The sequence below is a fragment of the Vicugna pacos genome, chromosome 11, assembly GCF_048564905.1.
Source record: "Vicugna pacos chromosome 11, VicPac4, whole genome shotgun sequence".
NCBI classification, from domain to species: domain Eukaryota; kingdom Metazoa; phylum Chordata; class Mammalia; order Artiodactyla; family Camelidae; genus Vicugna; species Vicugna pacos.
Genome location: NC_132997.1, coordinates 92,172,801 through 92,196,286, shown reverse-complemented (window position 1 = coordinate 92,196,286; position 23,486 = coordinate 92,172,801). Strand labels below are relative to the sequence as shown.

Here is a 23,486-nt window from a genome sequence, read left to right as displayed (position 1 = left end):
CTGACTTGTGTTCATGTCTGTGTCCCCACAAGACGAGAAACTGCACCTTATTCACCTTTGCACCTCCACTATATCTGCCACCGTGCTCAGCTCAAGGAAGATGCTTTGTAACTGTCTGTTGAATTAAGCAATAATTAACTAACCTGAAGTCTGTCCACCGTTTGCCTCTACCCCTGCCTTCCTCCACCCCCTTCACCACCCAGCACTCGAAGCAAACTCCTTTATACCTGCTCTTCTGTGTGTGACACGCTGCACTCACCACCTCACCTGAGCCCCCAAGGAGGCAGCACTCAATGGCTCCAAGAGGGTCTGCACTCTGGCCACGGGTGTTCAGATCCTGGTCCAGCCACTGGCAGTCATAAACCTTGGATAAGTTGTTTGATCTCATGACAGTTTCACTTTCTCCACTAAAATTACGGGATAACAAAAGTGCCAACCTCAAAGGACCCTGAGGGGATTCACTGAGATGCTGTTTGTAACACGATGAGCACAGCTGCTGTTCTCCAGAGACGTGGGCTGCTGTTGTGACCACTGTGACGGTGATGATGATAATGGGGCTCCCTGAAAGTTCTCCTGAGCCTCTCCTCTGGCCCCTTCCAGGTTCTATTCCACTTCAGAGTACTGTCTCTCCCAGGAGCCTGCAGGGGTCAAGTCCGATTTGACTTCTCACCACCTGCAGCTCGTACAGCCTTCTTCGCCCACAGTCAGCTCCTGGAAGTGTTCTCTGCATGCACAGAGACATGAACACTACAGACAACAACAGAGGGTTTACTAAAAAAAGCAACACCCAAGACCAGCTGAATCTCCCTACACCAAAAAGTAGGCTTTCAAAGATGCTCGGATAAACTCCACACGTTCAGAAAGAAAGCACGATCTCTTCTGAATAAGGGAGCAAGCAGCTGATGGCTTGGGAACATCCAGGAAATGTTAAGTCAGGACTCAGTGTGCGAGAAAAGAGTTTTCAGCCTGTCTCTCTGGTCAACAGAAACCCAGAGTCATCCAGGGAAACAAGTTATTGGAATCACACGGTCCACCCACACCAAGGTTCATGTTGACAGATAATGTCACCTGACGGTGCCAAATACGGAGAAAATGCCAGTCGGGGCTTCCTAATGAATGAGGTCATTACCATTTCCTCCTCATTTAATTCCCTAATATTCTGATATTATTTTTGTGACATTTGACCAAGTAGTTCCTTTAAAACACACACACACACACACACACACACACACACACACACACACACACCCCTCCAGAAACACTAATTTCCCAAACAAAGAAACACCTGGGTTAATAGCAGCTGCCTTTAAAAAACACTTTGGTTAGCAAATTAGCAAGTTTGCCTTCGGATTAAAATATTCCAACCAAAAGTAGAGGAGATCCCAATATCGTGTTTATGCATTAAATGATGAAATTTGAGCTTTCTAAGGAAACCAGTCTCTTTTTTAAAAACAGTGAAAACATGCTCCATTACAAATCCTTCTATAAACACCAGAAGGTCTGAAAGGATCAAAAGCAGACAAACGGTATCTTGTATTAAACTCTTAATAAAAGCCAGGAGAACAAATCTAATTTATGGGATGACAAAGCATTTTCCATCTTGTGTTACAGGTACTCTAAATGTATCTACGGCTTTCCTTGGGTTATTGTGGAATCGCACTAAATCTTGTGAACAAATGAATGAAATTCATCAACTTCTATTAACAAAACAAAAGGTTGAGCTTATTTCATTAGGAGATTAGCGGGTATGAATCAGTGTTTGTGGCTGAATACCCTTCTATTCTCTGAGCATCACAGCTCTGAATAACTCCTTTACTGCCCCCTTCCCACCACTGCCAACATGCAAATGTGCCCCCTCCTATTCGTGTCTGCAGCCAGAATATTTGTGGCATTTGGATCCAGACTTCAAAACAATCCATTGTTCATAAATCTAGGACACAGCCACAAATTTCTCACAACATCTCATATGAATATTCAGCTCCAAATTGTGTTTTACAGCCCAGGAAATGTGAAATCTTTGAAGAATGGGGATAAGTGACAAACAGAAGCTCCCCCCTATTAAAACTCTGGGATGAACTAGTTAGACACACACTAGTTACTTTATTGCTAGGATTTAAGGAAGGTTTGAGTTACAGCAGAAATGACAACAAAAAAAAATTGATTTTAATACTCAAGTGTAACATAATGCACTACTCACAAGCACCCTGAATTTTTCAATTGCCCTGGTATTCCCAGAAACCCAGTTTACTTTCCAGCAGAAAAGTCATTATGCAAAAGCAATTAAAATAACTCCCAAACACTCATGTAGTGTTCTGGGCACTTCGAGATGTTTGCAGACCCAAAGATCTTTCCAATCATCACTGACGAATAAGATTGCCTCCACACAATCAGAGGGATTTCTTTCAAAATACAAAAATATTCCTCATATGCTCTGTGAAAGCTCTGGAACAGTCACTTAAGTTCCCAGAGGCAGAAGACACAGCGGCTGGGCAATAAGACTAAACTTTGAGCTACAAGGTTGCCCATCCAAAAGCTACATTATTGTTCTGTCAAGAGGCAGCTTCAATATTTTCTCTGCTACAGAGAAACCTGATGGCAATTCTCCAGGAGCCAGGAAGCATCAGCAAGGAGTCCTGGACACTCAGCTCCCGACTGCAGGGCAGAGTCTCCTGGCTAAGAGCGGGGCTCAGAGCTGGCTGTGAATCCTGGCTCTGCAGCTCTCTGGCTGTGTGGCTTTAGGCAAGTTCCTTCATCTCTCTGGGATGCAGTTCTGCACCTGCAAAATTCGGGCAACAATGACATCTTCCTCCCTGGGATACTGAGTGGGACTACATGAAATAATCCTTTCTTAAGCTCTCAGCAAAGGGCCTGCACATAGTAAGGGAAGCGTAACAGGCTGTAATTGATGTGGATCAGGGTGAGGAGGTACAAATATTCCCAGTATATCCACCAGCTATCTGGATGCTTGCCCATTTATCCTAGAAGCAGAGACATGAGATGCTATCCAGGGGTTGAGTCACATACAGCGGTCTCATCACTGGTCAACTGATCAGCAAAAACCAGAAAAGTAGTTAACAGAGCTATCTGTGGTACCTGAGTTAGGCTAAATTGAGGTTTACTTTAAAAGGAGATGGAGCAGGAAACTCTGTTCACTAGTTTCAAGTCTTGTTTTACTGTTTTGGGAAACAACTCGGCATAGCTCGGGTAAGCAGGTCCCTTCTCTTTCCAAAGTGTCAGGCAATTACTTCTCACATGACCATCTGTACTGAGCTGGAACTGAATTTTAATTTGAGGGGCTGCTCACTTTTTTTTTCTTAAGCTGCTCACCGTCATCAGCAGGGGTTGGAAAAGCAGAAATGAAAACCCGTTTTATTTATACTCAGGAGAGTGTTCAAATCATCCATGAAATCAGGGTACTTACAAACATGAGGCGGGTAGGTATGTTGTCTGACTGCACCAGAGGATTTTTATAGAGCCAGATCTCTTCCGGCTGGATAACTCTCTGGAATGGATCCAAAAACTCTGTAAAACTGAAACAAAACAAAGAAAAAGGCATGAAGGCAGAGCAATGGTGAAGGCGGCTCTTGCACGTGCCCAGGTGGACAGTCCAGCCTCAGGGGAAGAGGAGGGGAGGACAGGCTCCCGGGCTGATGGTTCTCGGCCAGTTCCAACCGAAAGATGGAAAGAATGACTGAGACTGTAGCATCTTCTGTCCCCACTTGCCAGCAAGGACCAACTCTGGGCATAAGAGAGCAGCTGTGAGGCTGACATACAAGGACCCTAAGAACTTGGGGTTCCAAAGTGAGCTGGAAGTTGGAAGTCCAGAAAAGTGGCTCAGACAGGGGCCAGGCAAGACCAGCAGCACAGACCCTGGTAACGAAACGGACTTAAGCTGAAGCAAAGGCGAAGGAGCAGAAAGAGCTGGCGACGTTCTTTTCTTCATGTTACCCGGACAGCGCCCCGCCTCCCTCGCCACCACCAGGGGGCAGAGTGAGAAAGAAAAGCTTCCAAGAGACGACAAAAGATTGGGATAGGAGAGACTCAGAGAAGAAGGAAGGAAGGGAAAGGAGGAGCGAGGTGATTCTGGGGCTGCTGCCAGGGAACCAGACAGCTTTAAGCATCCCCCCCCTCAGCTTGTCCTGGGAACCCACAACACCCAGGTGGAGGAAAGACTCACCACCAAGAGGAAAACTGGGGGAAGGACAGACAGAGACTGCAGGGACGGGGTTTGCTTTGTCAACTCTCGGCCATCGGGCCACCTCCCGGCTCTCCAGCCCAATTCTCCACCTGGTGAATTCAGTTCAGCACGGCTTGAGATGCGGCTGGAGAGAGCACAGGGGCAGGGTGACTCTGGGTTTGGGTGCCAGCCTAAGGAATCTGGTTTTTGAACCAGTGAGGAATTTGGCAGAGAAGCATGGAATGAAATTTACAATGCAAGATAGTGGTGAGAATGGGGAATTGGAGCAGAACAGAGAAGGGAAGGCAGAGGCAGTTAGGAGGCTATGACAGCTGTCCCGGCAAGAGATGCCTGCAGAGCGGAGAAAAGGGCAGGACAGAATGGGAGAACGTGCAAGCAGGAGGTAGGGGTGGCCAAATCTGATTCCAAGGCCTCTGTCTTGGGCTTCCAGGAAAAGGGGCACCGTTACCCAGATGAGGAGTAGGAGGTCGGGGGTGAGGAGGAGGAGGTCAGCCGTCTCTGCATCTGGGAAACCATCCCGGTGACCAAGTTTCCTGATTTGCCCAGGAGGACTCTCTCCTGAAAGTTCTGTGTCCCAGGAAACCCTGCAGCCTTAGGAACAACCTTGACAGTGGATCATCCTAAAGCCATCCCAGACCCTGGGCAGAATCAGGGGTCTCACAGCCTTGGTTTCTATCCCAGACTTGGGCTTTTGTATAATCATGATCCGCTGGTATGGCCAGCTACACCGGGAGGGCGTGGAGGGTGGGGGCCACTCCAGGGCTGTGTGCTCAGAGCCCAGCAGGACGGGACTCTCGGAGACTGCAGACCTGATTTCTGTCCAGGACTCTGAAAAGGTGCCACAGAAAATATCCTCAGTCTGATCAGCCTCATGCTGAATTCTCTCATATATCAAAAAGAGACCTAAAATTCAACCTGTCTTTTGTGTCTCTCTATATATGTCTCTCCCTCTTTCTCTCTCTCCCTTCTTCTCTTCCTCGAGCTGAGGTTTTAAGTCCTGAAACTCTGTCCCTCTGTGTATTTATGTAATTTTAAGAAGAAAGAAAACTCCAAAACGAAGCACGGGAAGCATGCTGTCTGGGCGCTGGGTAACTGCTCTCTGCCCCAGCCCTGCCATCATGCTGCTCTGGGCCTCAGAATAAGCCACTTCTCCTCACTGGGCCTCAGTGTCCTCACCTGCAACACGGGAAGTTGGACTAAGTCAGAGGTGTCAAATGGAGATGGGTCAGAACCATCTAGAAACACCCCACCCCGGACTGACAGTCTTGGTATGGACGGGGCCTAGCATGTGGATTTTAAAACACTCCCCGGGTGATCTGAAGGGCCCAGCACTGAGCAGATGATCCCAAACGGTCCTGAACCCTTACCCCCAAGGAGAGGAGACTGAGAGACTTAACTCTCCACCTTAACAATTCTTCCATCAGCTGCAGGACAGGTTCATCCATGTTCAAATTCCAGCTCTGGCTGTGTGGCTCTTAGTGAATTCCTTAACATCACTGAGCCTCAGTCACCTTACCTGTAAAATGGGCACACCTTATAGAGTGGGAATAAAAACTAAACGAAACAACACAGAGAAAGTACCTAACAGGGCGTGAACAGAAACCAGCATTTTATCATCATCATTTTACTCTAGATTCCACCTGCAAGCTTTCAGTCCAGTAAAAGTTTTCAGGCTTTTGGGGGGGTTTTGTTTGTTTGTTTGTTTCATTTTGTGACCACCTCTTCACTGTTCCCGGCTGTTTTCAAAACATTTTAAATATAACTAAATAAAAAGAATTTTGACAGATGTTTTGAAGAATATATAACCTAATCACGAAATCCAAAGCTTCCAAAATATTCCAGTTACTATGGCTGCATCACAACTTACCCCAAAACTTAATGTCTTAAAATAATCATTTTGTTTTGCTCATGATTTTGTGGATTAGGAAACAGAGAAGGGTCCAGCTAGGCAGAGCTCTTAGAATCTCTCATGTGGTCACAGCAGGCAGACATCAGCCAGGCAGCATCACCTGAAGGCTTGACTCGGCCTTCAGGTCAAGGATGGTCCCTCACGTGGCCACGGTCGGCACTGGCTGCCAGCCGGGAGCTCTGGGGCTGCCTCCTGGAGCACCTTCGAGCCCCTCTCCAGCACCGTCATCTCAGCAGGGTCAGAATTCTTCATGGCTGCTGGCTTCACCCAGAATGGGGGTCCCAAGAGAATCAGGCAAAAGCTGAATGGCTTTTCTGACCTAGATGCAGAAGTCCTGTAGCATTACTAGGTGACAAGTCCTCAGGAGAGCCCAGATTCCAGACAGGGGAACCAACTCCACCTCCTGGTGGGGGCGTGGCAAAGTCTATCAGAGAAAAGCAGGTAAGATGAGAGATATGGCTGCAGCCACTAACGATCCTGCAGCCCCCACTCTCAGAGACTCCAGAACCTGGATTCCTGTTTCCTCCCCTTACAGGCAGCCACAGGGCCGGAGAGCTGGCTCACCACCGAGCACTGTCCTTCCTCAAACTCCCAGAGGTTACTATCCTCCTGGCAATTTTTTAAAGCCTCGTGCACCCAGTCTTTTGCACGATTCCTCACCCTATCCAGCGTGGCTGTGACCAGAACACATCTATCAAGCAAACTGGACCCTCTGGGAGCATCGGCACCAAGAAAGAAAGATGTCCCTTCTGCAGCGATGTGCCAGCCACCAGTGTCTGCTCGGCAGCTGCACAGAGACCATGAGTCTCAGAATGCAAAGGCGAGACGAGGTGGGCACGTGGTGGGATGGAAAGCCCTGGAAACATGAAAGGGTGTTCACAAGAGAGGCCACACCAGGTCTGGAAACATCCTTCCTCGAGCTCTTTGTAAGCGGTGTGGAAACCAGGAAAGGGAAACCCTGCTTCCAGGTGAGTTCAGACACGGCCCCCAACTGCCTGCTCACCAGGGCTCATTACACACTGAGGACTGAGGACTCCCAGCAGTGGGTGTGGTCACGGCTTCCCGAATGCTAACGTGCTCAGGAACCACCTGGGGGTTTTTTGTGACTGCAGATACAACAGGTCCAGGGAGGGGACTGAGCGCTGGCATCTCCAGCAAGCTTCTCGGTGAACTCTTGACTGCTGGGGAGTGTGTGAAACCATTTAGCTTCCTTTAATTTCCAATAAATACGATGCAGAGGAAAACAGCTCAGTGCTGCTGATCTGTGGACCAAACCTGGAGTTGTCAGAGGCCAGGGCATCAGCATTACCTAGAAGGGAGCTTGTTAAAAATGCAGAATCCTGGGCCCCAGCGCGGAGCTACTGAATCAGAATCTTCATTTTAACAAGATCGGTGTGAGCACTACAGTTGGAGGCGGAGCCCTCAGGGAAAACCAGCGCTTCCCAACTTCAGCCATTTAAGAACCACGTGGACTGGTTTTGCCTGACCCTTCATCCACCTGCACTGTAACTTTTCTTCGACTTTGCAAACTAAAATGAGTTTATTCTAGAAGAAACGTCATGTCATTGAATTATGAAACTGACATTCCCTCCATAAACAGCTGGTAAATGTCATAACAAATACAATGAAAAGAAAAGTATGCTCTTCAATTCCACCTGAATGCTGTAGCCTCTGGGCAGAGGCCTGCCTTCTCCATGAGGGTCAATGAGACCTTCCCACGCGAGACGGGAGGATGGAAGGAGAGGAGGTGGGGGGAGTGCGCCCTCTCCGTGGCGCGCAGTCAGGAGGGTCACGTCTAGGTATAAGCTGAACTCTCCTTGGAAAGCCCCTACAATCACCTCAGCAGCACTGGTGTCACAGGAGACAGAAAGGAAGATGAACAACAAAAATGACAACTCAGAAGCACGGCCATCGGGGGCCATTTGGTGTAGAAGAGAACAGCCCCACCGGTCTTAGCACCTCCTGCCAGCATTAGTGTATTTCAGGCTAGTGGAAGGACCGACACCCTTTGCAAGAAAAGGCTGAAGAAAGGGCAGCCACTCTTTGACCGCCAGGGAGTGTGTAAAACCCTTTAGCGTCCTTTTATTTCCAATAAGTACAATGCAAAGAAAAACACCTCAATGTCCAGAAAGGGTCTGACAGATCCACAGATGCAAAGGCGTCTCATATTCTGAGGCTGAGAATCAAAACTGTCCTCACTCTGAATGGCACTGTCCCATCACTGCAGAGACTCGTGAAGAAGAGAGTTGCTATGACAATCGGTACCCCGATTACGTGGCTAACTGCCCAGGTTATCCACTTCATCTCCTGAAATGCACGAAAGCAGTGGAGACACTTAAGATTTCACCAGGCTTGACGATCAAAAGTAAGCAGAAAGGAAGGGCTCTGCGTCAGAAGGAGGGGTGGGAATCTAACAGGTCGGAAAGTATCATTTGTTAATCATTTCAAAGCAAAAACGCTATTTGATGAGACGACACAGGTGTGAAAGCAGTGCTTTCTCCATTACTACCGATAAACTCCGGTGCAGCAGCCAGGGCCAGTCCAGCCTCAAAATAATGTCTTCCCCCATCAGATGCATTCACTGAATCTTAACTATCGTCAACATCACTGCACTTGACGGGGATTCAAAACTAAAACATGTCTAAACTGCATAGGGCAACATGTTTTGACGTGAAAAGCATGGAGTTTCTACTAAAGTAAACAGATCATTTCCTTCCATGAAAATGGTAACTGCTCAAAGTCAGGTCACTTGCTGTGGAATTTTGATACAAGACACGCTTCTTTAGTTTCTTCACTGTTTGAATCGGACGATTAATCTTAACTGAACATCTTAATTTCTCCCTGGCAAAGCTGGGACAGTGTTACTCGTTTTCTCCTTAGTTTTCTGACGATATAGTTTGAAGAAATCGGAAAACAGAAAAATCAAAGAATCTTGAAAACTCAAAGATATTCGACTTTATGCTGAGCAATTCTCCCCTTAATGCGTGTGCAGTACCAATGCTTTAATCCTCCTCAGACCAGGTTCTTATCTCCACATCTCACACACACACAAACATGCATGTGCATACACACATCAAACCAGAACCTAAATGAGTGGAAGGCAAGCAAACAAAGCAACTTTCTAAGATACAAGGACGATCTACTGAATTAACTGAAATAGAAAAGAGGCAGGAGGAGAGCTGATGTGGACACAGAGTGAAAAGCAGGCAGAAAGCTAAAGTCAAGTAAAGCCAAAGTCACACAGGCACAGACACCTTAGTGTCCCCCCTCCTCCCTTCCATGGACCTGAACTGCCAGGTACTTCTTCCTGCAAAATCACAAACATGTGGCCTGTGGCCCTTCTTTGGTCACCTGAACCTTCCCCCAGGAGCACTGGATGCAATTCCAGGGCACACCCTGCACCACAGGGGGCTTTCCAGGCTCAGCCTGGCATCAGCTAAGGACATTACCTCGCCCCTCAAGAGGATCCCCAGACGAGGGCCAGCTAGTGTAGCATCTGGAGTGGTGACAGATACACACCACGCTCACACACACACATGCACATGCACACGCACATGCACACACTCCCTCCTGGTGGCTACTCCTATTTCCACAGCTCAACCCGACCTTAAGCAGTGTCGGACACTACAATTAAGGCCCAATATTATATCCTTCCATGACACCTGAACCACAAAGGCTTCAACTGGCCTAACCACAAGTGCCTCTCCCCAGTCCACTCCCTCAGCCAAACTACCCTCCTTATCCAGAGGACCAGGTACAGTGGCTGCCAACCCCTGCACGGCAGGTTTCAGTCCCCTGGCAGCCCGTGGACTTACTCTAACAAGCCAATCATACCCTCCTGCCAGAACCAGGGGGCACCCACCCCCTTGATACTACAAGGCCTGCCTCCCACTGCCCCTGGTTGCTTACTCCTGTGTGGCCCGGTGTGATATGCAGTGTCCGTCTCCCCTGGTCTGCAAGTTTATTACTAATGAACTGCTCTCAGTCTCATCCACTCGCTGACGGCTGGCGTGTATGGTCAGAGCCTGTCACTTCAGGGCAGGAATCCCTCCCTCTCCCAGGAGGCGAATAGGAGGTGATGAGAACACGTACTCCACAGCTACACCCTCCTAAACATGATGGGGCGGGATGGGGTGGGCAGTGGGACAGCACAAAAGTCAGCCCAAGCCTGGAGATGCCTCGACCCACCCGGCAGCCAGGAAGGAAGACAGAGGACCAGGAACAGGCTGCGTGGATAAAGCGAAACTGCTGACTCAAAGATGCTACTGCTCACACCAGTTCTTCTCCAGCTTTTAGAAAAATGGCACTAACCTGCACACCCTACCTGCGGTCACCAATGCTGGGACCGCACATGCTTGCGGACCCCTGGCACAGGCTACGTGGAGTGCACGGCATCCCCGTGAAGCCTTCTTCGCAAACGTGTACACTCCGAGCCTAATCAGTATTTCAGACCCAACTTCCAGCTTGTTGCAAATACGGAGGCAGAGGAACACACACGCCCAGGAATAAAGCAGTCAGGAATGTTCCAGATTGCAAGGATCTGAAGAGGCAAAACCACCAAATGTAACCATTGTGCTTTGATTGGATCTTGGGTTCAAAAAGTATTTTTTTAATTATTAAAAAAAAAAACTTTGAAAATGACTGGAGAAATTTGCAGACTGAAGAATAAACTGGATATTAGGTAATCTTAAGGAAGTATAATTTCCTTCGAGGTAGTAGTGACACAGAAATGTAGAAGAATAGTTTTAGGAGAAGCAGCTGAAACATCAGGGTGTTCAGGATCATGATCTGTCAGCAACCTACTTTCAAATAGTTCAGAACAGTGTGTACATAAATATACAAATACAGAGATAAAGCAAGCAAGATGAAACATTAATTGCTTAATCTAGATGGTGCATATGGGAATCGTTTTGCTCGTTCAGCTTTTCTGTAACTTTGAAAATTTCCGGGATAAAACGTTAGCATAGGGAGGTCCAGGAGCAGGACCCTGAGTGGGGGAAATAGCGTGGAAGGGAGTGCGGCCGTGAAAGCACAACATTAGCCGCCAGAGCTGTGGAGTGAAAAGCCTACGTTCTGCGCTTGCCACTTGCTGGCTGTGACCTTCGGCAAGTTAAGTCTCCACTCTGGGCTCTAGTCACCTCCTCTGTGGATGGAGATAATCGTACCACCTACCTCGAGGGCGGTAGTGAGGACTGAAAGTGAGGAATTAGCAGGGACTCGGGGACCCAGCGTGGGGCCAGGCTGCTCTCTGCTCAGGAGCTGTCCCCTCCCCCAGGAGTCGTCCCCCGCAGCAAGGGCACATCCCAAACCACTTCTGCTTCACTGAAAAAGCCGAACACATTCAGACACGCCTGTGATGGAGCCTGGGCAGAAATGGAAGCTTATTCTGCAGAAGCACGATGATTAGAAGCCACATGCATCACCCCAAAGTCCAAACATTTAGAGCAACTCTTTCCAAACAATTCTGCAGAGGGTGCCTTCCCTTTGGGAGGAAGCAACGGAAGACTGAAAATGTTTTAATTGCCTGCAAACAGAAATTCCCGGTCTGCACAAACTCAAGCTACAAAAGCTAACACATAGGGTCTAGTGGGGGCTTCGTGACCTGGGGCAAACTGCTGAATCCCCTTCCGCATCTATGAAATGGGCAGAACACCCTGCGGGGACATAGTGAGAATCTGGGATCATCGTCAGGGCCCACAAGAAGCTCTCAATGCCCAACACTGACACACTAATCACTGAAAAGTTCCAAAATAAAAAAAAATCATTCCTGAAATATCTGCACACCAGGTAACCATGTGTGAACTTTGTTTGGATCTTGATTCAAATAAATTAGTGTTAATTTTATCTGGTGTTACCGTGGTTTGGAAATGGGGGTGGGCAATTGAAGTCTTTTTTTTTTTTTCAGTTCTCACTGGTTAAAGTTATTTTTGAAGTATTTAGACATGAAATGATGCCATATTTGGGACCTGCTTTAAAATACTCCATGAAGGGACTAAAAGAGGGGGACCATGGAGGGACATAGATGAAATGAAAGTGCCAATAACTGGTGGATGGTGTTTGAAAATTTCACAACAAAAAGGTGGGATTTTTTCCCTAATGATTTCACTCATTAGCTATAAAATACTACAAAATTAATTGTCTTATCAGTGGAAGCAACTGATATTCTTGGAAAGTATTATCAGCTTTGAGTGGATCTCAGTAAAGTGAGAACAGGAAGAGTAATGAAAACATCAGAAAGGAAAGAAAGGAGAGAAACAGAAAGAGGTCAAGTCACTCACAAAATGAGTGGCCTTCAAAAATCCACACACCTGGACATACCTAGAAACCCTCAGGTTGAAGGTGCTCCAGAGCCTGGGGTGATGAGGGGCCAGCTCCCTGGCTCTGATCCTGCCCAGCTTGGATGCCTGGGAAAGCAGGTGCCTGATAACGAGGGTCAAGAAGGGCCTGTGGATGGGAGCCCCGTGGTGGCAGGTGACTCTGGGCAGAGCCAGGCCACTGAGCTTAGGACTCAGGGACACCTGGCACATCTGCCTCCCACAGGCTGCCAGGACTTCCTAGAATCCTGACCCCCGACCCCAGCACAAGCTCCTCCTCTCCCAGCAGAGCCAGCAACACAGAACCTGCCAGGACTGAACACCCTCTGGGCCAGACACACTTCCCAACAGAAAAGGATGTTTGGTGCAGGGACCACTGCACTGCGTCTGAGCCACAGGCAGACAAGAGCCACTCCAAAGAAAAAAACCAGTAAAAGACAGAAGACAGAGAAAAGAGTACATATTTCTTTGCTAAGAGAGCTCAGTCTCTCATTAATCTTTGACTCTACAATGCCCATTGAACCGTTCACTCCTGGATTAATTAGAAGTCTTTAGGAATTTAGACATAGCTTAAAGCACTCTGAAACATTCTGGCCCAGACCAGGCCATAGCAAGATCCCAGGACACACCACTGAGCAGAGAACTGGGGCAGGAGAAATGCCCCCCAGCACTCAGGGCAAATCACAGTGAAGACAGAACTTAATTTGAAGAGGCTTCTGAGCTGTAATTTTAATTAAAATACACCAGCCAGAAAGCAATTGTTCCTACAAAGGAGCCTGTGATGTGTCTTTGAGATTTTCCTCCCTTCTACCCTCATCTGATTTCCCGCCATGTCAGCGGCAGCAGCGAAGAGCAGTGTCGGGTCTTCTTTACCCGAGTCAGAAACTAGCAGAGGCTTGACCTGAACGAAGCCCCCGAACATTCTCGAACCCTTGACGGATTTTCCCCAGTGGAGGGGTAGGCCGTGTTCTCCTACAATGGTCTTCAGTTGGGCAGACAGGCCAGAGGAGGCGGACGCGTGAGCTGGAACCACCACAAATTAAAAGGCTGAGGGCTGGGGACAGCCGTGACCAGATGAGAGGCTGATGCCCGGGCCCAAGTCAGGGCTGAGAACAGGAATGGCCAGGCCTGTGGTTTTTGAGCACATAAATTCTCATTTTTGCCCCTAAAGTTTGTCACCAATGGTGAGCATCAATGGGTGTTTTTGTGGCCACCCTCACTGCAAACCCTGAACTCCTCAGAAAAAGTCACATTGAGATACACACTTGACCTTGGACAGTGGAGACATACCCCCGTGCTGGTGTCTGTGGCCCCAACAGCACAGAGAACATAGTCATTATTTTGCAATAACTTTAAATGGAGTACAATGAATAAAAATATTGAATCACTACGTTGTACACCTGAAACTAATATAACACTGTAAATCAGCTATACCATAATAATAAATAAATAAATATTAGTTGAATCAAGACTAAACAAATAAATCCAGTTGTTTCAATAAAGATCCAATCCTCTGCCACATGGAATCTTAAGTCAGAGGCCAGTAGCTGGTCACCCTTGGACTGAAGGCAGCCTGCTGCTGTGTTTGGTTTGAGCTGCTCAATGTATTTTTCTTTTAATGTGCAATTTGAGGCCAATATTTAAAAACCAGGCACTCTTACAACAAAATCTGAATGTCTGGCTTCTGCTGAAGAATTTGGTCTGGCAACCTTGAGCCTGCGTTCCTGCAGGTTAGCAGAGAGTTGAAGGAGCTGAGAGGCAGCCCCCCACTTTGGGCAGGGCAGAGTCCTGTCCCGGGTCCCGACCACCCGTTTGTCTTGTGACTTCCCCATCCCGACTGTGCAGTGTGATGTTTATGCTCGCTCCTCATGGCTGCATCAAGCTGGCTGCTGGTCCACTTGGGAGTGGGGGTCATTTAACCCTTTGGGCACCCTCTGTGAAGCCTGCTCCCCTCATGGACGGTGCGCCTCTCCCTTCTCAGGGAGCTGGGCTTTGGGGGGCGCTCGTCTGCTGAGTGCATGTTAGGACTAATGGGTCCACAGCACTTGTGTGTTTAACGGCCCCCCTCCAACACCACCACCACCGCTTCCCACCTGAAAGTCAACTTGCAAACCTTGCTCACATCCTCATCCGTCCCAAGCGATGGAACAACCCCAGCCTGCGGCACTACTGAGGACTGGCTTTGATAAGTCAGACTGCCTGAAAGGCTACTTATTCCCACGGTAAATGAGCTGTCATCCTCAGAAGCATCCAGAGGTAGGAAGGCAGGATGTGAAGAGGAGGAACTAGGGGAGGGGGAAAATCACCTGATCACTTCCTCAGTGCTCCCTACCTGCCAGCAGACTGCCAGGCACCTCTTATACCTCATCTCAAGATCTCCTCACAGCTAAAAAGTAGGCACCATTATCCCCATTTTCCAGAGAGAGAAACTGAGACCCAGAGAGTTTCTTGGCCTGTCCAAGGTCATTCAGCCAAACTGGAACCCAAACTCAGGTCTTCTAACCGTAATCTTGGGCTCTTTTCACTGCCCTCGATTTTGGAAACGTGGGCAAGGGTACTCTGAGGGGGGCGGGGAGGCCATGGGTGGGCTGCAGACAACAACTCGGCTCAGTGGAGGGGATGGTGGGGGGGTCCAGGGTCTGTTCAGGTGTACGGAGATGCAGACTGGTGCTAGTTAGCAGCACGTTAGACTAGGAATCAAAAGAGCTAACTAGTTCTGACTCCACCACTGACAACTGTTAAGTGTAGGAAAGTCACTCAAGTAGTGTTGCTACTTCCTTGCGGGTAAAATGGAAAGTCACTCACTTACTCATCCATTCATTCTCAGTACAGCAAGGTAGTTAAATGAAAAGCACAGATTCTGAAATAACTTCCTTGAGTCTGACCTTGGCCAAATCACTTTACTTCTGAGTGCCTCATCTGCAGAAGGATTATCATAAACGAAATGGCTCATAGTAAGCCAGCCCAATAAATGGTATGTTTTACTCATCATCGACTCATTCACTCATTCATTCAGCAAGCACTGACGTCCCACCCACCAGGTGAGTAGGTCTTGGGACCCTGGGCACCTGTCCTTTGACCCCTCGCCCTGATCACTTTCTCCTTCCCAAGCTCCTTGCCCTCCCACCGGGCCCTTCAAATCAGCCCCACAAGGCCAAGGTCACCAGGCACTGGAGCCCACACCGGCTCCCAGGCCAAGCCTGCCCTGACTTCTGGTCTTCCCAAACTGACACCTCCATCCCGGAGTTCTCCCTCCTCCTCCTGAACTGTGTCTCCAGTTCCTTCTGAGCTGACAGCTGTGGGTTTCCTTTTGGCATCGGAAACAAGTCCCAAATGGGCAGTGGGCAGTAGCCACCAATACCGGGAGCCAGAGCACCTGTTTTTAGCTTCGCTACTAAATCCACTGAGGGAGGAGTCTCCTCATTTTTTCATTAAGGAACTGGACTGAATAGCTTCAGGGTTTTCTGTCGAAGTGCGGCAAATCTCCCCTCCCAAACAATGGAGAATTTAAATTAGGGAACACCTACACTCCAGGAGCGGAATGATGCACTTGACATATATTATTTCATTCAGGCTTTACCACACTCTACAAGGTAATTTTTGCCTATTAAGAAACTGAGTTTGGGAAATGCAAATTAAACCCACAATGAACAGGGGAAAGGGGAAGGGAGAAATTAGGAGTTTGGGATTTGCAGATACTAACAACCATATATAGAATAGATAAACAACAAGGTCTTACTGTATAGCACAGGGAACAATATTCAATAGCTTATAATAACCTACAGTAAAAAAAAAAAAGAATGTGAAAAAGAACATATATATGTATAACTGAATCATTATACTGTATACCAGAAACTAACACAATATTGTAGATCAACTATACTTCAAGTAGAAAAAAAAATCCACAATGAAGTATCACCTCACACCTTTTAGAATGGCTATCATCAAAAAGACGAGCGGTAACAAGAATTGGTGAGGATACGGAAAAAAGAGAACCCCTGTGGACTGCTGGTGGAAATGTAAATTGTTGTAGCTACTGTGGATAACAATATGGAACTTCCTCAAAAAATTAAAAATAGAACCGCCATACAAACCTGCAGTCTCACTGCTGGGTATATATCCAAAGGAAATGAAAACAGGAGATCAAAAAGATATCTGTACTCCCATGTTTAGTGCCAGATTATTTTCAAAAGCCAAGATAACGGAAACAACCCCGTCTTATCAATGAACAGATAAAGATGATGTGAGATATACATACAATGGGCTATCATTCTGCCATGAGAAAGAAGGAGATCCTGCCATTTGCAACAACACGGATGGGTCTTAAGGACATTGAGCTAAGTAAGAAGAGCAGGGCAGAGAAAGGCAAATGATATATGATCTCACTTATAGGTGGAATCTAAAAAAGCCAAACACAGAAACAGAGACTAGAATGGTGGCTGCAGGGGCCAGTGGGGTGGGTGAAATGGGGAGATGTTGATCCAAGGGTACTAATTTCCAACTATTAAGATGAATAAGTTTTGGGAATCTAACATACAGCATAGTGATTATAATGAACAATATTGTATTTTATACTTGAAATCTGCTAAGAGAATAGATCTTAAATGTTCTCACCACAAAAAAAGAAGTATTAATTATGTGATGTGGTGTAGTATTAGCTAATGCTAATTGTTTCACAATATATAATCAACACATTGTAGACCTTAAACTTACACAATGTTTATGTCAATTTTATCTCAATAAAGCTGAAAAAAGAAAAAAAATGAGTCTAAAGATCAAGTAATATTGGTAAAAGGAGTCTAACAGTATGTTACTAAATAAATCGACTATTGCTTCTCGCCTTAAATGATTTCCCAAAAGCCCTTTAACTTCCTATTTTATACGTGGTGTTATGTGTCTTCAAACAAATCAGCACCTGGTGCAAATGGCAATATTACCAACCAAAAGGATCCCCTTGCAAAACATCAAAGGTGTGTCTTTAATACTGTATGCCGAATCAGTAGAAGGGTGGGCACCTTCCCACCTGTACATGTAATTGCTTTGCTTAAAAACATAACAGTAAAACTCCCCAGCTGTACCTGAAATATGAACACTCAAAAGCAGAAGAGTTATCCTCGCCTTTCTCAACCTGTTGGCCAACCCGCTAGACTTACGAGAGAGGCTTCCCCGGAATCTGCAGTCGTTATTGGAAGGTCTTAATTGGCTTACAAGATTTTGCACAGCTCTGCAAATCTGGATAATCAAGTCTGGGAAAGAGTGTAATCAAGCTGATTTATCCACAATTATCTCCCCCTATTATCCTCCTTGTTACCCCATTCTGCAATTACGTGCATGGGAAATTTTTATGTAATGGAGACACACGGGAGAAGGCAGCAGATCCCTTCTGAAGCCCATAGAAAGCAAGGGGCTCAGCTCTGTCCAAGGAGCCGGGGCCCCTACGGGAGACAGCCCTGCACCGGCTGACCTCGAGAGCGGTGGGATAAATCGGGGCAAATGCCCAATGACCCCCATGCCAAAGCTAGTGCTCCTGGCACCCTACACTCACTTGGAAATTCACAACTACCTCCTCCAAGAAAGGACTCACTTGTGTCTGGTCAAGGAGTGACCACTACCAGGCATGTTACAAAGCAAGCTGAAAAGTAAAAGTGAAAAACACATTCATCGATACTTGTTACTGGCTCTGACACTGAACTCCCATTCTCTTCCCTATGTTAATATTAGTTTAAAAAATAACATTATTTTTTGAAGTACCATCAGTTACAATGTGTCAATTTCTGGTGTACAACACAATGCCCCAGTCATACATATACATACATATATTCGTTTTCATATTCTTTTTCATTAAAGCTTATTATAAGATATTGAATATAGTTCTCTGTGCCATACAGCAGAAACTTTTTTAAATCTATTTTTGTATATAGTGGCTAACATTTGTACACCTCAAACTACCAAATGTATTCCTTCCCACTACCTTTCCCCAGTAACCGTAAGATTGTTTACTATGTCTGCGGTCTGTTTCTGTTTTGTAGATGAGATCATAGTGTCCTTTTTTTAGTTTTTCTTTTTTTTCAGAGTCCACATATGAGTGATATTATATGGTATTTTTCTTTCTTTTTCTGGCTTACTTTACTTAGAATAACAATCTCTAGTTCCACCTGTGTTGCTGCAAATGGCATTATTAAAAAATAGTATTATTATAACATCTGGCATTCAATTACCACACACTGTTCTGGGCACTTTAAATGCACTATGTATGTCTTGTCAACCTCACAATGTCTATGGACTACTGCTAGTATTACCCCCATTTTACAGATGGTCAAACTGAGGCTCTCACAGGCCACACGCTATCAGTGCAGCCAAATCTCAGAGCCTGTGCCCATACTCACCAAGTGGTCCTGCCTCATCAAAGGAAAGGTGGAGACAGAGGGGTCATGTTCCCATCAAAGCATCAGCTGATTTTTTAAGGGAACATTTGGGAAGAAGCAAGAAAAAGTTTAAAAAACTGCGAGAAAGTCACCTACAGATGGAAGCTGGTGGGGTCATCTGATTTGAGGCTGTTGGCAGCACCAGCTGATCTATGGAGGGCATGGAAAGTCCACAGACAGAGGCGCTGGTCTTAACTGGGCCACCAAGTGCCTGTGACCTTGGTCTCTTCATCTGTAAAATGCTTGAATGGCCTCCAAGAAATACCAGTTGATGGCTTAGGGTTTGGAGAGGTTTTAACAGGAGAACAGAGCAAAGCGAGAATGCCCTGGAGCAGTAGTTCTCAACCCCTGCTGCATATAACACTCACTCCAGGAACTTTTAAAAATATCACTGCCCTTGCTCTGCCCCAGACCAATTAAGTCAGAATCTCTGGGCACCCAGGGGGGGCACCCCTGCTCTGGAGCCACCTTACAAAGGGAGCCAGGCAGCAGGCACCTAGGAAGGTCACCAGGATGCAATTCTTTATTCTTTTTACTTTTCCTGTTCTTCTCTCTTTCATTTGGATTTTCTCTTTGATCTGTCTTTACTTCATTTATTTCCCTGCTGAATGAATCAATAATGGTCCTTTTAAAAAATGTTACAAGGAATTCACAGTATCCAGAATTTAAAAAAAAAAGAAAAAGTGCCTGTTTTGAGTTCAGCCCGTGAATCCTTCTGCTTTGCGAGGACTCCCCGTTAGTTGTGAGCTAAGCAAGCAGGCAGTGCTCTCTCCAACCAGGCCGCCTGTTATGGCCTGAGACTGGCCGGGGCTGGCAGCAGGTCCCTAAGCCACAGAAGCCCTTTCCAATGGGCAGCATCCAGCCTAGAGTTTGGATTTGGGGAAGAGATTCCAAGGGGCCATTCCAGCCCTAATTGGAGGTGTGGCTCCCGAGCAGGTGCAAAGAGGTTACTAAATGTTTGTTGAGCCCGAAGGCTGTGCCAGGCACTGGGATCCAGTGAATGAGGCACAGCCCTCGCCCTCTGGGAGCTCACAGTCTAGGGGAAGGCACAGGCTTACTAACTGACTGTATTAGTTTCCTCTTGCTGATGTAACAAATGACCACAAACTTAGTAGCTTTAAACAACACACGTTCCAGAGGTCAAAGTCTGATGCAGATCTCACTGGGCTAGAATCACGGTGTTAGCAGGGCTGCATTTCCTCCCGGAAGCTCTAAGGGAAAATCCACTTCCTTGTCTTTTCCAGCTTCTAAACGCTGCCTGCAATTCCTTCCTTCATCTTCAAAGCCAACAACAGTAGGTCCAGTCCTGTCGGCATTCAATCTTTCTGCCCCATCTTCTGCCTTTTCTTCTGCTTTTAAGGACTCATGTAATTAGATCGATCCCACCCAGGTCATCTGGGATAATCTCCCCATCTTGAGGCTGGCTGATTAGCAACCTTAATTACATCTACAACCTTAATTCCCTTTGTCATGTAAAGTAACAAGTCACAGGTTCCAGGAACATCATTCTGCCACACGCTGGCCATTTACGGTGACTGGCTGTGAGGACAGACTATTAGTGAAATGAAAATCCTGTGCTCTTCCCTGCGTTGCTGTTTTTTTTTGTTGTTGTTATTTACGTCACATGCAAACACACAAAGGACAACAAGAGAGACAAGGAGAAACCCCCCAATGTTAACAAGAGCTGTATTGGCTCCGTCACTGTGCCATCACGATGTTTCCATTTCCAGTGAGGCACCTACTGCCACACAAACGCTGGCTTACTGCTGGTGAGCCTCGCCAGGCTGCGAGGTCCACCAGAGCACAGCCCTCGTCTGTCTCTCCCCCTCCGGCCCAGTGCCCAGAGCAGAGCCACACCCGGGGCGGTCACCACAGTGGATGCTGGTGGAGGACTCACTGCGTGCCCAGCACGTTCTTAGTGCTTGACACGCATGAACTCACTCAGTACTCATGAGACCCCCCCTCCCCCAGAGCAGGACATTATTAAGCTCCACTGTTTGCACATGAGCAAACCACTCTAGCCCGCCTCTCTCAATGCCTCCCACAGGGGCCCTTGGCGCTCTCACCGCCTCTGCTAACGGTGGCCAGAACTGACTCCATGTCCTGTCCTCAAACAATAATTTCTAATTTATTCCAATTCTGAGCTGGATAAACATTCTTTCCAGGGAGATTCCACATGGACAAGGCTGAAACCTTCACAGGGAGCGCCCCACGGAGGGGAGGGGTAGGGCTCTGTTCCTGGTCAGTGAGTGGACACCTCTCTGGGACTGGAGTCCCCCAGGCTAGGGGGCGGGGTGCAGAGAACCAGGGGCGTGATTCTGCAGGAGCAGAGGGAGAGTGGAGTCTCCACTAGCCCAGCACAGAGGGTGTGGGGAGGGCTTTGGAACATGTGGATCCGGGTTAGAATCCTGGCTCTCCACTCGGAACCATGACCCTGGGTTTGTCACTTACCTGCCCTGCCTGTCAGTGAGAACCAGGGTCTCTGGACAGTGGGGAAAAGCCGAGATGCATGAGGCAGTTGGACCCAGGGCCAGGATCTCCTGCCCAGTTGATCCATGTTGCCACCGTCCTCATCATTCTCCCCATTCTGACCACACCGGCCTCCCTGAGGCTCCTTGAACTTGCCAAGAAGCAAGTCCCTACATCAAGAATTTTATCCACGCTGTTCCCTCTCCCGGGAATGCTCTTCCCCGACACCTGCATGGCTCACGCCTCACTTTCTTCAGCTTCTGCTCAAGAAGCATCCTATTGGCCAGGCTTTCTCAAATATATTTCTACACAAAACAGCAACACCCCCTCTCAAAGCAGCCCTCTCCCTACCCCTCACCCACGTATCTTTCCTGCTGTTCATCACCATCCATCAGACTGTATTTTCCCTCGAGTCCCTATTTATAGTCCTTCTCACCGGATTAGACTATCAGCTACATGGGGGCAAGGACTTTGTTTTGTTCACTGTTACGTCATCAAAGTCTGGAGTTCTGCCCGATGTCTAACTGGTGTTCAGAAGAATCTGTTGAGGAATGAACCATCTCTCTCTATAATTCTGGAGGAAAAAGAAACCACTCACATATGTACTGGTATTTCCTCTAATAAATGATCTGTAATCATATTTCTGGCTACAGAAGAGAGTTATAGAAATGAGTTACATGTTGGGGTACAAACACATGCACGTACACACACCCCAGACGACCGGGAAGGCCACGGGCAGGCAGGATGACAAAGGGCGGCAAGGCTGGGACACGGAGCCCTCCCGGGCAGAACAAGGCCGGCAGATCAACGATCTGATTTCCCTCTTCCTTCCGCTCTGACATCTGTGAGGCAGGGAAAGCTCCAGGAGCCACAGCTGGTTTTCCTGGACCAGCTCAGCTTACCTGGACCACAGATCTCTGACAGCCTCAGCCATGAGCAACACGGCTGAGAACCTGACGGCAGACGGGAGCACGAGCCATCTTTTGTGAGGGGTCCCCCCTGGGCCGAGTGCTTTACAGAAGTGGAGACTAAACCTACATTTCACCGCTGAGGTTCGGAGGGGTTAAGTGATTGGACCGGAGTCCCACAGCCGGGCAGTGGCAGCAGGGACTCAAGCCAGTGCTGTCTGACTCCCAGGTCCGTGAGGTCTTCCATCACCCACGACACCTCAAGACCCGCCCAAGACCAACATCTGCGTGTTAACAACGCAGCCAAACTTGGCCATTTGCTGGCCCAGGCTAGGGGTGGGGGAGTGCGACCAGAGTGGGCCAGACACTGAAACAGGGAAAGGCTCAGCTAACGACCCAGAAACATTGACAGAGGAGGCGGGAGGGGGCTGTATGAGGCAGGCACAACTCCACAGCCGCTGAATTCCTGCACTCACCAGATCCTGGAGGAGACGCTCTTAACCCGCAGATGGCAGACTCACAGCATCAGAGGCCCTTGGCGCGGGAACAGACTTCAGGTCTCAGCTGCTTACTAGGTGGGTGGCCTGACACAGTGAGCCCTCACCTGCCCAGCGGAGGTGAGAGGACCACCAACCCCACAGGGAGGCCGTGAGGACTCAGGTACACAAAGCGCCTGAAGCCCAGGGAGGGCCCTGGAAGGGCTGGCGGTTGTGGTGGTTGGTATTATCATTAGCTTTCAACTATTTCACGTCCAACTGAAAACTCCTCTCCAGAGTTCAGCATTCAGTTGATGAGGGACTCCGACCAAGCAAGCGGTCCGTACATGACTGCACAGCTCCAGCTGTTTTCAAGTTCTGCCATTCAAGGCACCAAGTCGTCCCTTCTCCCTGCTGGCCCTTGTGCTGCCCTGGAACCCCTGAGATGGTCCACGCCCTCCTTTCTTGGTGGTCCACACCGGGGCATGGTTTGGCTATGCAGCCGCAATTCCATTGCCTGTTCCCCACAGGACAAGGTCTACAAACCTGTCACTTCCTGGTGGCAATGAGGGTACAAGCTCCAACCATGTGGAGTCAAGAACCCACAGCCCGTATCTCAAGAATGGATACACCCCGACCCAGGTATCCACTAGGCATCCGTCGTGTGCCAGGCACAGTGTCACTACTTGGGGTGGGGCATCCAACAAGGCAGAGTCCTGCCTCCCAGGAGTCCTGGGTCCGAAGGGAAAGATGGACAATCAGACCAACAATAGCCACACTGTCTGGG

General features: G+C 47.9%; 1 protein-coding gene across 12 annotated transcripts in view; it reads right to left on the bottom strand.

The window, feature by feature from the left end:
* PLPP4 (phospholipid phosphatase 4) overlaps positions 1-23,486 on the bottom strand; it is a 291,237-nt gene that overhangs the window by 65,746 nt on the left and 202,005 nt on the right. For all 12 annotated transcript variants that reach the window (XM_072972002.1, XM_072972006.1, XM_031682530.2 and 9 more), the window contains one exon: positions 3,422-3,530. In XM_072972002.1, the coding sequence (XP_072828103.1) occupies positions 3,422-3,530 (109 nt within the window). The remainder of the gene's footprint in view (positions 1-3,421; positions 3,531-23,486) is intronic.